This window comes from Tamandua tetradactyla, chromosome 4 (assembly GCF_023851605.1).
Source record: "Tamandua tetradactyla isolate mTamTet1 chromosome 4, mTamTet1.pri, whole genome shotgun sequence".
NCBI classification, from domain to species: Eukaryota; Metazoa; Chordata; class Mammalia; order Pilosa; family Myrmecophagidae; genus Tamandua; species Tamandua tetradactyla.
Genome location: NC_135330.1, coordinates 35460465 through 35475764, shown reverse-complemented (window position 1 = coordinate 35475764; position 15300 = coordinate 35460465). Strand labels below are relative to the sequence as shown.

The 15300-nt window shown below is 37.0% G+C and overlaps 1 protein-coding gene across 2 annotated transcripts in view; it reads right to left on the bottom strand.

The window, feature by feature from the left end:
- The window catches only part of XPR1 (xenotropic and polytropic retrovirus receptor 1), a 309953-nt gene extending 295336 nt beyond the window's left edge, over positions 1–14617 (bottom strand). For both annotated transcript variants that reach the window (XM_077157163.1, XM_077157164.1), the window contains exon 1: positions 14361–14617. In XM_077157163.1, coding sequence (XP_077013278.1) covers positions 14361–14429 — 69 coding nt within the window. In that variant the 5' untranslated portion in view covers positions 14430–14617. The remainder of the gene's footprint in view (positions 1–14360) is intronic.
- Between the last annotated feature and the right edge of the window lie 683 nt (positions 14618–15300).

Here is a 15300-nt window from a genome sequence, read left to right as displayed (position 1 = left end):
GTAGATAAACAATGGTATATACATATGATGGAACATTACACTACTGTAAAACAGAATAAAGTCATGAAGCATGTAACAATGTGGATGAACCTTGGTGACATTATTTTGAGTGTAATTAGCCAAAAACAAAAGGACAAATATTGTAGGGGCTCACTAATATGAACTAATGAGTGAACTTTGAGAGTTAAAGTTAAGAACACAGGTTATCAGAAGACAGAAATAGGGTAGAGATTGGGCATTTGGTGCTGAAAGACTACAGCATGTGCAACAGGACTGATTGTAAAAATTCAGAAATGGATAGCACAATATTCTGATGGTATGTAAGTACACCAAATGAAGCTGAATATGAGTATGGTTGAGGGAGAAGGGCTGGGAACACGTACAAAACCAGAATGAAAGGTAGATAATAAAGAATGAGACAGTATAACTTAAGAGTGACTAGCGTGGACAATGATGGTGATTAAACATACAAATATAAAAATTTTTTTACATGAGAGAGAACAAATGAATGTCAATATTGCAAGGTGTTGAAAATGGATGCTACACACAGAAGAAGGACAATCAATGCAAGCTAGGATCTATGGTCAACAACAATATTGTAATATGTTTCCACTGAATGCAACAAAGGCATTAGGCCAAAACTAAATGTTAACATGTTGGGGGCAAAGTGGAGGGGTATGGATTCTTTGTAGAAGAAAAGGAAATGTCTTCATCTAGATTATGGTGGGGAAAGCATGTCTATATACTTTGGTTGGATTGTATGACGTGTGAATAAAACTTTAAAAGTGAACAGAAAGAAAAGTGTTAGAGAAAATGCAGAGAAAGAGATGGACCTATGCACTATGAGTAGGGAAGCTGAGAGGTACAGCTCCTTGGAGGACAGTGTGGAGGTTCCACAGGAGGTTAGGGGTGGGGTTGCCATATGATCCTGAAACCCCACCATTCAGTATATACCTGGAGGAAATAAGTGTGGGGACATGAATGGACATTGGCACACTGGTGTTTATGAAGGCAGTGTTCATGATTTACAATAGATGGAGGTGACCTAAAGATACAATGACTAAGGAATGGAAAGGGAAACTATAGCGGATACATATAATAGACCACTTAGCTGCGGCAAGAAGGAATGAAGTTTTGAGGCATGCAACCAGGTGAATGAACCTTAAGGAATGAATGCTGAATGAAATGTCAGAAACAAAAAGACAAATATTATCATGCCTCACTCATATGGAATAACTATGGTTTACAAACTCGGTGAACTGAAGCTGAGGGCACAAGTTATCAGGTTGGGGCCTACTGTAAAGGGTCCTAGATTGTAAATTCTTACAGTAGTCACATATATTCAGGAGTTGTAAGTGTTATTTCTAAATTTTAACATACTGAGCTCTGAAGCTATGTAAGTCAGCAGTATCCCATACAGGAACTGTTAAAAAAAAAGTTGTAAAAGGGATCAGACATCAGCTAGAGATATGAGGAGTGTGCCGGTTTGAAAGGATGTATGTACTCCAGAAAAGCCATGTTTTAATCCTAATCCCATTTTGAAAAGGCAGCCATTTTCTTCTAATCCCTATTGAATACTGCATGTTTGAAACTTTAATTAGATCATCTCCCTGGAGATTGACTCAATCAAGAGTGGTTGATAAACTGGATTAGGAAGAGACATGTCTCCACCCATTTCAGGTGGGTCTTGATTACTTTATTGGAATCCTATAAAAGAGGAAACATTTTGGAGAAAGCTAGAGATTCTGAGAGAGCAGAGAATGATATAGCCACGAGAAGCAAAGAGTCCACCAGTCAGCAACCTTTGGAGAGGAAGAAGAAAAATGCCTCCCAGGGAGCTTCATGAAACAGGAAGTCAGGAGAGAAAGCTAGCAGATGATATCATTTTCGCCATGTGCCTTTCCAGATGAGAGAGAAACCCTGAACTTCATCTGCCTTCTTGAACCAAAGCATCTTTCCCTGGATGCCTTAGACTAGACATTTTTATAGACTTGTTGTAACTGGGACATTTTCTCAGCCTTAGAACTGTAAACTAGAAATCTATTAAATTTCCTTTTTAACAGCTATTCCATTTCTGGTATATTGCATTCTGGCAGCTAGCAAACTAGGACAAAGAGCTATGAAGGAAGGTGATCTGGATAGGACTAAGGTAAATCAGAATACAAGGTAAAGGATGATCAATTGTCCATATTTTAAAACTTCAACTTCTGTGTGAGACCAAAGGAAGAAATGTTTATTTGGTGCAAAATTTATATTTTGGGTAGTGCATTACCAATTTAACTTGCATGGTCAGTTTAGCTGACCACCATAAGTAATGTAATCTTGAATAGGGTGTGATACTTTGTTGATTTGTCCAGGTTAGTGTGATGCCCCCTTACAGCCCAGAGTAATTTGGGCAGTGAATAAAGAAATATTTGCAATGTCCCCTTGGGTGACTGAAGAGAAAGGAGGAAATACTCAACTTCCCCATTTGGAGAATTTCTGATATTCTTGCAAGCAGTGCGGACAACCAAATCAACTGGTCAACCCCTTGATCTTGGGGTTCACCCCTATGAAACTTATTCCTGCAAAAGATGGGCTGAGCCTACTTAAAATTATGCCTAAGAGTTACCCCTAGAGAATCTTTTTGGTTGCTCAGATGTGGCCTCTCTCTCTCTAAGCCAAATTGGCAGGTGAATTCACTGCCCTCTCCTCTACATGGGTCATGACTCCCAGAGGTGTAAATCTCCATTAGCAATGTGGAACAGAACTCTCAGGAGGAGCTTAGACCACAATCATGGGACTAAGAAAGGCTTCTTGACCAAAAGGGAGAAGAGAGAAATGAGCAAAATTAAGTTTCAGTGCCTGAGAGATTTCAGAGAGTTGAGAGGTTATCCTGAAGCTTATTCTTACATATTATACAGATATCCCTTTTTAATTTATGGTGTATTGGAGTGGCTGGAGGGAAATATCTGAAACTGTCTAGCTCTGTTCCATAACCTTGATTCTTGAAGATAATTGTATTAAAGACCTAACTTTTACAATGTGACTATGTGATTGTGAAAATCTTGTGTCTTATGCAGGGTAAGGACAGATAAGTAAAAAATATGGACAATAAATAAATAATACAAGGGATAAGGGGTAAAATAAATTGGGTAGATGGAAATACTAGTTAGTGGTCAATGCGAGGGAGGGGGAAGGGGTATAGGATATATGAGTTTTTTCTTTTTTCTTTTTATTTTTTTTTTCTGGAGTGATGCAAATGTTCTAATTAATGATCATGGTGAGGAATACACAACTATGTGGGCCACTGATTGTACACCATATGTGGACTATATGTGTGTGAAAATTTGTCAATAAATACATATATTTTTTTAATTAAAACTTTTGTATATCAAAGGACTTTCTCATGAAAGTAAAAAGACAACTTACTTGATAGGCGAAAATATGGTAGCCATATATATGATAAGAGTTTAATGTACAGAATATATGAAGAATTCCTACAACTCAACAGCCAAAAGATGAAGGAAAAAAAGGGGGGGGGGAATACTTGACGAACATTTCTCCAAAGAAGATATACAAATAGCCAAAAAATACATGAAAAGATGCTCAACATTATTAGCCATTAGGAGCATGCAAAGCACACAATGAGATACCATTTCACACCCAATAGAACAGCTATTACTAAAAAAACAAACAAAATAACAGGTATTGGAGGATGTGGAGAAATCCTCTTTCATGCACTTTCATTGTTGGTGGGAATATATAGTACAGCTGCTGTGGAAAACAGTTGGCAGTTCTCAAAAACATAAATGTAAAATTATTATAATAGCCAGACATCCCACTTCTAGGGATATACCCAAAAAACTCAAAGTAAGAACCTCAAATACCAACGTCCAATAGCAGCATTATTCACAACTGCCAAAAGATGGAAACCAGCCAAGTATCTATCAACAGACGAATAAACAAAATGTGGTATACACACAATGGAATATTATTCAGTCATAAAAAGGAATGACATTCTGACAAATTTTACAGTACAGATAAACCCTGAAGACATCATGTTGAACAAATAAGCCAGATACAAAAGGACAAATATTGTATGATATCACTGATAGGAAATAGAATAAGCAAATTCACAGAGTCAGAAACTAGTATACAGATTACCAGGTGCCAGGGCAGGAATGAGAATGGGGAGATAATGCTTAATCGGTACAGAATTTCTGTGTAGGGTGATGGAAAAAAAATTGGTAATGGATGGTAGTGATGATAGCACAACATTGCAAAAGTAAATAACACCACTAAGTTATATATCTGAATGTGGCTAAAAGGGGAAATTTTAGGTTGTATATTTGTTACTAGAACAAAAAATAACATAGAGCTGTACAACACATTCATTCCCCTCTTCACCATGTGACAAAATTCTACTGAACCTCTAGTACCCAATCTGAATACCACCTCTGTGAATCCTTCCAAGATAAATAAATACCTTTGCTCTCCATTGCAGACTTAACTGGCCACTACTCTATAGCATAATCACAGTATAATATGATCAGAAGACTACCTGGTTATGTGTACCTTTAAAGAGGAAATAAGTCTTATTGATCTTTAAGACTCTAGCACCTTGCATGATGCCTAACAAAAATAATACCATGTTAAAAAGCTAGGCTCTGATATAAGATACACCTGTGCTTGAATTATTCTACCACTTACTAGTTATCTGACCTTGGACCTATGAGAAGACTCAGTGCCTTCTTAAAACAGGAATAACAAAATCTAGAGGGTAAGAATTAACTATAAAATGCCTGGCACACCAGAAGCACTCAATTATGATTTGCTGTTATCCTCATTATTATTTTGTTTTTTAAAAAAGGGAAGATACATGAATGTTTAAACTGGTGTGGTACATAATCTGATCTTCTCTAGTCAAACATGCCCTGCTTTTGGCTTGATAACGTGTTATAGGAGAATGCAGCAGAGGAGGATGTGAGGAATTATTTTTCAACTTTCCTGAGTCCTGCTCTCATCTCTACCTAATCCCTCAGGCTTTTTCATAATTCCTCAGTCCTGCCCCCTCACCCAAGGTAGGTTTCTACTTGTAACCATCCGTAAACAGGGCAATGGCTAATTTTCCGTAGCTGAGTAAACAAGAATGGTCAATGCTTTTAAAATCTGAATCTCATAATTTATTCAGTCTTTTAACTGGCACATGCCAGAACTTTTTAAAGTTGTTAATGTGATCTAATGATTAGATTTATTAGTGCAGACTACTTGAGTTATTAATAGCAAGAACATTTAAATCCACATCGACTCTTACAAAGAAAGTTCCTTCATAAAGTTTAAAAGCAAATAAATGTTTATGCAGGAGTGATACACCTCAACATGGTATAGCCGTGAGTAAGAGGCCAATATTCTTATTCCAAGTCCTGTTATTATCAGCCAGCTGTGAACTGACATTTCCGGTCCTCTCTGCCCTGACTTATTTATTCATCAGTGCCCTGAGTATTTTATTCATCATTGAAACGAAGGAGTTAGGAATCTTTTTCAACTCTAAAACTAACTCTAAGGTTAAAAGTTAAATTTTCACTAGAAAACTGAAAAGAACTAAAATCAGATATTCACTAAAAACTCAAAAAACTCAATTAGGCCACTTAGACATACTTAAGAATACAGACAGCCTACAAATGAAATGAATACAAGTTACAAGTTGTAACTCAACTTACTTCATAATCATATAATTGTTCTCACCTGGTTTTCTTGTAATGTACATAAGGTTAAGGACATTTTTACTATAATAAATACTACAAATAACAGAAGTAATAGTTAAAGTCAACAAAGCTATTTTCCAAGAAACTTGAACTGAACAAACCTAGAGGGACACGTTTTAAGGCTCAGCTTCCCTCACAAACATAATGAGAATCCAAAGATAGTTAACCTAACATTATCTAATACCATTGAGTTCTATAGGAGAAAAAAATTTAATAGCATGTATATGTATCACTTTAACCATGAGCCAGATATTGTCCTAAGCACTCTTCTTATTTTAACTCACTTAATCCTCACAATGGTCCTAAGGGTACTACTAGTATCCCCATTATACAGATGAAACTGAAACAGAGAATAAGTGACTTGGCCTAAAGTGAGTTAGCAAGTAAATTGTGGACCTGGAACACGAACCTAGGAAGTCTGGCTCCAGAGTTTGTGCTTTGTATATGCATTATTCACATATACTAGTTTAAGCTGTAAAATAATGAACAACAAAATGAATCAGAGTGATTGTGTTAACTCGGCCATTAAACTAGCCATGAGATGTTGAATTGCTTAACCTCTCTGGACTTCACTTTCCACTTAAGTAAAAGCAGGAAATCAGGCTAAATAACCACTAGAGTTCCTTACAGGTCTAATGTAATATGGCCTGATCTAGAAGTCAAATGCTTCAATTATGGCATGGCAACAGCTTAAATCCACTTTGATCTTCCTTTTTTACACTTCTGACCATATCTTATTACCTTTTTTCCCATGGCTTATCTTCATGTCTTTTACTTACCAGCTTGCCTGTCTAATAATAGTTACACTGATAACCTTGAAGGAACTATAAATTAACAGAGGTGAACGCTGCCCTCCAGGATACACTCTACCATCTCCCAACCATGCAGATTAAGACCTTGAACTAAAAACAGATCAGCCAGGTTAAATAGTGGTGCTAGACAGCAGGTCAAATCAGGCCTAAATGTATTTATGTATTAATGGATGAATTTGCTAATTTTCACAAAGCGGTATGATAAAGGAGTTAAGAGCATGGGCTCTTACAATCTCATCTCTGCTACCTACAGTTAACATAATCAACATAATCAGTAACTTAACAGCTAAGATTCAGTCTCCCCATCTACAAATGGAAATAAATATTTTCAAAATGTTCAGCGCAGGACAGGCCATGGTGGCTCAGCAGGTAGAGTTCTCGCCTGCCATGTTGGAGACCCAGGTTCAATTCCCAGTGCCTGCCCATGCAAAAAAAAAAAAAAATGTTCAGCGCAGTGTCTGACACAGTAGGAACTCAAAAAATAAGATCTGCTGTTGCTGCCACTACTTTCACCACTGTTATTTACAATTGCCTTACAAAAGCAAGAGCCCCACTGTCTGATATATCTGATTTGTACCCTTGTTCAAACTGACTAATCTCTCTAAACCTGTTTCCCATCAGGAAAATGAAAATAAATCATTTATCTTGAATGTGATAACATGAAGCAGCTGACACCTGGGTCCTACCTTTTCAATAAATGTTAATTTCTTTCTCCTTAATGACAAACTGACCCATGTTTCCACTAATTCAATTCAAATAAAGGAGTGTGGAACTAAGTATCACACGAAATCCAGGTAAACTAACTTTTCTCCATAGTTTTTTGCTGTGTGGCAAATACCAGAGAATCTTCACCCACGAGATTCCCTTAGTCTCTCACGTGTTTCACAATGCTAAAAGGCCTTTTCTGAGGCCATTTCCAAACTTTCTGAAAAGAATCATGTGCTTTAAGGCAGGAACTTGTAAGGTGTGGTCCAAATAGTCTCACAATACCTCAACTTCATTTGGTTTTACTCCCATTCTTTCATGAGTATACAGTAGAGTTATCCAGAGGCCACATGAAGTGTGATGTCACCTCTCTGATGGCTGGTAGAAGATACGCCTGCATACTCTTCTTTTACACATTTCTTAGTTCTAATTTCTAATATACTACATATCAGTAGATACCGGAATCTTCATATTTTTTTAAGTTTCAAGTGGTCCTAAGACCAAAAAGTTTGAGAACCACTGCTGTAAGTTATAGGAAAAAACCCACCAAGCATATGGACTTATTACTCTGTAAACTGCAACTTTACCAATTCAGCCTAGATACTGACACAATATGCTAAAAACTTTTCACTTTACTCTATGATTAATTTTAATTCCTCAATTTTCAAAAACCACTTGATAACTAATTATGTATGAATAGTCAATAACAAACAGATCTAAGGACTCAGATCTCCCTGGTCTGGGTCCTTCTAATACTGTAGGCCACCCTCAATAAGAGATCCCAATATTCTCTTAATCAATATACTTTCTTTCTTGTTACAAGAGAATATGAAAATTGTCAGTTACGTTTATAGCAGGTTAACTATACTTTCCTCTGACCTCTACCAAATAATCAAACAATTTGAAAAGTTTTCCAGTATGTCCTTATATATACCACACTTGCTTGATGATGAGAAAAAATAAGTGATTAAATTTCCCCCTATAACCAAATTAAAGACATACAACATAAAAAGTTTGAAAAGCAAAGGAGAGTCTTCAATATCATTTAAACAATTGATCCAAATTTTTAAGCATGTTCCAAATCCTTAATTTGCAATCTTTCTCTCCTACACCATTTTTTAATTTTGAAAATACTTTATGTTAACTGAAATAAAAAACCAAAGCATACACATACCACTTAGTTTTTTTGTTTTTTCTCTATTTTTAAGGTAATGTAAGTGCTAGAATTTAATGATAAATCAGCATATAGCAAACAGTAGGAGCCCTGTAAGTATCTGTCGAATGAATGAATAATTTGAATGGCATTTGTTTATGAGTTCTTTCTACTTGGCTTCTTTTATATATTAAGGGAAAGACTTGAAAAGACAATTACAATTGGGCAAGAACCCTGGTGAATTCTGACACTCAATCCCAAAGGTCAGTTCAATACCAGGCAACCCACAAATCAGCTTTGGTTAAGATGCACCAAAGCTGCAACTTAAGACTTTGGGTAAAGTCTTCCAAACTTTCTATAGCATACTCATATCTAAAAGAAAGTTTTACTACACATCTCCAGTATATGTATATTTACATCTTCATTCATCTACTACAGTGTACATTATAGAACACAGATGTTTTAAAAATATGTTTTTAAAAGATGAGACAAGAATGAAATAAAAAATTTCTAACTTTCAATAAGGATAGTACAAAAATATTTTTGATCTCGAAAAAATCATCAATAACAATATTCTGGCAATCAATATAGCTAAGAGGTTACATTATTTTTAAAAATCTTAGTTTAACATTTTATGATACATTATTCAAAGATCAGGTTCAATACTTAGGATTCACGTGATTTTGAGACTTGATTATAACAGCTACAAGCTAAAAATAAACCTCACAAAGGCTGAATATTCACAATCTATAGTATATACTTAGGATGAAGTTCATTGTGTATGGCAGTGAATGTAAAACTTCATTTTAAATTTTTTTATTTTTGGCCAACTTCTTGTCAGGTCCATCAAAGCGTTTTTATCTCTAATTTGCTGACAAAAAGCTAGTACTAGAAGTAGAATGTCAGCTCTGCCTTTTGGTATTATTGTTAAGGTTTCTTTACAGGAGTATAAAGTCACATGTATTTTATAAAGGTTAATTTAGTTAAAACTAGACAATATCCATAAATTAATTTAGATTTGAACCCATAAACTGGATTAACTGCCATGTGCTTGAAAGTGAACAAAAAAAAGAATATTGTCAAACCTCTCTTCTTGCCTCAGAATACCTGTGTGTGACCTCCTAAATGAGGGTACAGCAATCAATTCATTCATTAAATATTAGTATTATTTCTCCCCTTTCCTTTATATACAAATAAGCATAACCAACAGTTCTAATACTATCTTCTCTCACTTCATCAGAGTTTTGGGAACCCTCCACTGAGGCCTAGAACTCAAATATATTTGAAACACTCTACCAGGATAACTCAGTCTCTCAAATGTTTTCTTGTTTAGGAATGAATTTAAAGCCAGGACTAACTTTCACCCCAAAGCAAATAGGATTCTTAGGGTTGTATGATCTGGACCTTCACCCAAAAGCTGATGGAAAACCAACCTTCAGGGATGGATGGACAAGTATAATCTTTCCAGGATATTCAACCTAAAACACTTCACAAAAATATGAAGAACAGTTATAGCTTCCTGTCTTGTAAAACATTCATTCATTCACGAAACATTTGTAAATGCCAGGCATCTCACTGATACAATCATTTACAGTGTTATCGTAAATACATTATACTGTTCTTTCATTTGCAAGGGAAGGGCCTTGAAGAAAAAGCGTAGCTTGTGCCCCATCGGGTGGCCAAACTGGAAATTTCAAACAAGTCCCAGCAAGGCAAGTTAACCTTAACTAATCAACATAATACCTTTGGGAAATTGAAGCCTGCATCACAAGTGTTCTCATGAGAGAGTGCTATAAATGAAAATTATAATGCTATGGCAACATTTCCTTACTCCTGAAAATAAGAAGAGTGCATTTTATGCAGAACCTTTCCCTTCCCAAACCCAGCAACAAAAAAATTAACCAATACCTATCACTCGTATTTATTTAAGCTAAATTAAAGAGTTTAATTGGGACAACTTTCTATGCTCAGATTAAAATCTGATTAAATTTTTTAAAAGGGATACGCACTGTGTATTAATAATACTTTAACTTCTCTCCTTTTTGTCTATTAAATGCACTTAAATCATTTAAAAGCACAGAAATTTAGTTAGATGGGCCCTTAGAAAATATAAGGCTGTGAGTTTAAAAACCAAGAAGTCCTGTCCTCTCAATTTATATGAAGAACCTAAAGCGGAAAGAAAGAGGAAGTGATTTCGTCAGGTTCATACAACTAGTGTGACCCGAATTCCAAAGGTTACTTATTTAATGCTTGTGACCATACATATATAAAATAAATTAATATTATAATATATATAAATATTACATATTTTATATTATATATATATAACATATAAAATCCTGGAAAAGTAACTTAACTTTTCCAGACTTTAGTTTCCTCGCCTGAAAAAACCAGGTAGATAACCTCTAGCTTCCCTTTCCATTCTAAAATCCTGTAAGTTACTAACCTCATTATTTTAGTATCTTGCAAAACTACAGTATATACTGAAAAAAACACTCCTGTTTCCTGAGGAACCAAAGAAACACAGGATCCTATTAAAGAAAACACAAGTCACCAGCCTAAGGCACCAAATATATTTGCTTGTTTTGCTAATATTCCATAAAATATTAACATGGTTATTAGTTTATTTAGTTGAAATTGCCCTAAGTTACTACTGATTAATCAATTATAGAGCTCTAAAATATATAATCACTGATTCTAAATTTTTAAAAGTGATCCTATAAAGATTTATCGATGCTCTATTTCACATGTAAAGATTTACACAAACACATTACTGGAGACAGGGATATTCTAGTCATTTGCTTATCTTTGTAAAAACTATTCACAAGCTTGAATCAAACAGACTTTCTTTTACATGGTTTCTCCATGTTGCTCTATTGATTCATGTTTATTATTCTTCCTAGGAAGACCAAATCTATGAACTCTATAACTTATTTTCAAATTAAAAACTATAATAATTTCCAGAATACTGATGGCTAACTATCTTTAAAAATTTTTATGATCCAAGAAATAAAAACCATTGAAAGTTAAATCATAGAACTTCATCTATGAACTAGAATGATGCTTGAAAAGCCCTATGCCCATACTCTTATTTTATGGAACAGGAGAGACCCCGGGAAAGGCAAAAAAATATTTTTTCAGGATTCCATGGCTAATGTACAGAAGAACTGGCACTTACTGTGTGACCATGTGTACATAATATTACATATAATTAAAGATAATATTATATATAATTAAAGATATAAAACAAATTTTTCAAGATGCATGGGTGGTTCAGTGGTAGAATCCCTGCTTTCCATGCGGGAGACCTGGGTTCGATTCCGGAACCATGTACCCCCCCCCAAAAAAAAAACACACAAAATTTTCAGCTTCCATCTAATGTTCAATGCTCTACTTATTTTAAATAATATTTACTGTAGCAAAATGACACAAAAAGCAAAGAAACTGAACAGCTGCCATTGGTACACAGCATTAGAAAGAACCCTAGGCTAAAGAAAAGCAGGAATAGAACACCATATTTCACCATCAGTGATTGAAAATCAAATCCAAGTATTTTCTCCATTAAAAGCATTTCAAAAGCATCATTTTCATACACAAGGAACTATATATTATTCCATTATGAGAAGGTTCTTTTCTCCAGCAAAGACTAACACATCTTTTATGGATGTCCTTTATTACCCAAAGTTTTTAAGTGACCAAAATTCCTAGACGTTAAAGACTTATGTCATTATTGCCTCTTTATTATTTTCAGGGAACTCTTGAGAAACAATACACAACACACAGATTGCAAACTTATTAAAATTTCTTTAATAGTTTCGACTTACAAAGAAAAGTGTCCCTTACTTAATTCTGTCTTCCAAACAATGGGCTTATCCAAGTCAGGAGTTGCATTGTAGGGACTCTCTACAGAATCAAATTTCAATGATCCACAATAAATTAATTTTTTTAAATAATAATTTAGAATTGGCCCAAGAAAGAGAATTCAATCACACATAGCCTCAGGAATTTTGTCCCTCTATGACCATCCTAGGGTAGCCACTTAGGGCTAGTACCCAAATGAACTATGTGAATGAGGAATTTCAAAAACTGTGGTTAGCGCCACCACCACAAAGCTGACATCACAAATCAGGAGGTAATTTCATTTCCAAACTTAATTTTATGCTTCCACTTTCAGCCCCCAAAATTCCAGACCAATACAATTTTATGAAACAGTTAAGTGTTGCAATACTTAAAATGAATTAAGAGTATACATCCAGACACTATTACTTCTGCCCAATTCAAGCAAACCAGTACTATATAACAACTGTAAAATGTCACTTCAGTATGCGTATGCCTCTGTGAAGAACTGGCAATGGTGCTGAAAATTACTACTAACGATGAAAGACCAATACCTTCCTTTCAAAAATAAAAAACCTTATCTGGACTCCAGCCAAGGTCTTAAAACTGACGAAATGTTCTTAAGAAACAATAAATCAAAAACTCTACAGGCTGAAATTCTAGTACTCTTTCATTCTTATTTACAAAATGTGGTCACAAAACACTGTAATAAAATTAAGTAAAAAGAAAGCATTAATTCTAGGCCTTTCATTTCTGGTATTAATCAAACACTACATGTTGCAAGTGAATTTATTTTACAATCTTAACCTTAATTTATCCCCTTCCCTATCTTTCTTCTATTATTGCAATGTTTATATGAATAAACTCCCTGCTACTGCCTAAGCATCTTATCACTGAACTTAAATAGAAATTAGAGAACTAAAATAGCTTAATTTATAAAATCTAGTTAGCATATATGTGTTCATATTGATTCTGTACTCTTTGTTTCTTCACTTAACACACGTGAATTCCTGGAGGTTATTCCTCTATCTAGGAGCTGAACTGCCAGCTACTAAGAATGACCTCTTGCTTAAAGCCCTTCAAGTATCTTACCTTCTAAACATATGAACGGGGGTTCATTATCTTTTCTTTTCCTGTATTAAAGTAAGGTAATGACATGTTCCTCATCATTACCTAATGAATACTCTACAGAAACCGTTATCACCGAAATGGGGGATTAGGGGAAGTGAGGAGGGAAGCATGATTTCTGTAATACATACCCATGTTTTAAAAGTACACTGTCCAAAATATAGTAATGTTCTTCCTAACAACAACAAAAAAATCTTAGAAGAGAAACCCTGAAAATTTTAATAAATCTTTTCTCTCTGTCCCTTCCTCTTCCCTTTTCACTCCATTCCAAAACAACAGAAGAGCCAAAACCAAAGATGAAGTACTTTGTGTACTTCATGCAATCGGTTAAAAGACAAGTCACCTTTGATAAGTCCTATTATCAAAACAGAATAGTTTATCACAATACGTTTGCATACTGTAGTCGCTGTACATGTTATATAAATTTAAATCAAGTTTCGATCTGTTACAAAGCCTTTGTCAACAGTGGGCAAGTGGGCTCTATGGAATGAAAGACTCCGAAGAAATACTGGAGGGGCTTATCTCAGAAGAGGATTCCCAGGTGTGAGGTGAGCCAAGGGAAACAAAACCTAACGTTGACGAGAGCGCGCTAGCTCAGGGTGGGGACGAGAGGTCAGGGTGAGGAGATTAGCACGGATCCGCCGCGACCCCGGACTGCTCTTGCACCCGTGACTCCCCCCACCTGCGGGTCGCCCTCCCACCCCCATTCACCAGCCGAGGCTGTCCCCTTCCCCCCTGCCCGCCCTCTGCATATCCGTTACCCCGGCGGCAGCGGGGCTGCGGGGGAGGGGAAGGACAGTGGGGCGGTGGGGGGGAGGGGACGGCCGCGGCGGGGATGCCGCAGTGGCTTCCCGCGGCACTGGGTCAAAGTCCTCCCGAGCGCAGGGAGGCAGCAGGAACGGGAGACAGCAGGGGACGTCCGGACCCGAGAGATCGCTGCCCTTCTGAGTCCTCCCACACCCGGGCCGCTACGGGTACCTCATACTGGATGTATTGCTTTCTCCACTCGGGAGTGATGTGCGCTGAGAGGTGCTCGGCGAACTTCATTCTGCTGCTTGCCTCTCACTCCCAGTCGGGTCCAGCAGCTACAGACGGCGGCGGCAACAGTGACTCCAACTCCTCCCCACATGGGCCCCGGCACTGCGCGGCGCTGCGCTTCTCTCCTCCTTTGCCGCCGCCGAGATCTCCTCAGAGCCGCCCTCCCGCCATCTTCCTCCTCCTCGCCATGGCCCCGCCCCTCCCCGCCCACTAGACGTCATCGCCATGGTAACCGCCTACGCCGGAGCGACGAAGGGTAAGGGGCTTGGAGTGCTTTCCGTAAGGCCCCGCCCCTTATGGGCTGGACGTGCTGGAGCCACCTCCCCTAACCTCTTCGGTCTGGCTCCTGTTGGTCTTACTGCTGCTTCCTACCGCCTGCCTAAGGAGCGGCAGTGTTGTTATTGCAATTAATAGTAATACTGTAACAACAGTAATCTACACAAGACGTTTATATTTACAAAGACTTGTGCGACTGTTTTCCCATTTTCATATTTATTCTTCATATAAGAATAATGGATCAGCATTGATTCAAATCGAGTAGCTAAAACAGACTAAATAGCTAAAGGCCAAATGTATTTAAAGGAAAGGCATTTTGCACTCTCTAGGTGCTCAATAAATGCACCTAGGTGTCAGTGCCAAAAATTTTCATGCTACTCCTGAATTTCAATGCAATTGTCTAGTCCCAGGGCTTCCAGAAAGTACAATAACAACACCTGGACCTAAGCCAGGACTGGAGAGTACCAACTAGATATGTGACTGAGCTTCCTGGGGGGCAGCCGGGGTGCTGAGAGAAAAACCAATGTTGTGGAAAAGAAGAATCCCCTCGGTGATAGCAGCAACCTCCACCCAGGCGGTTCAGAAAGGGACATCGCATCCAGGC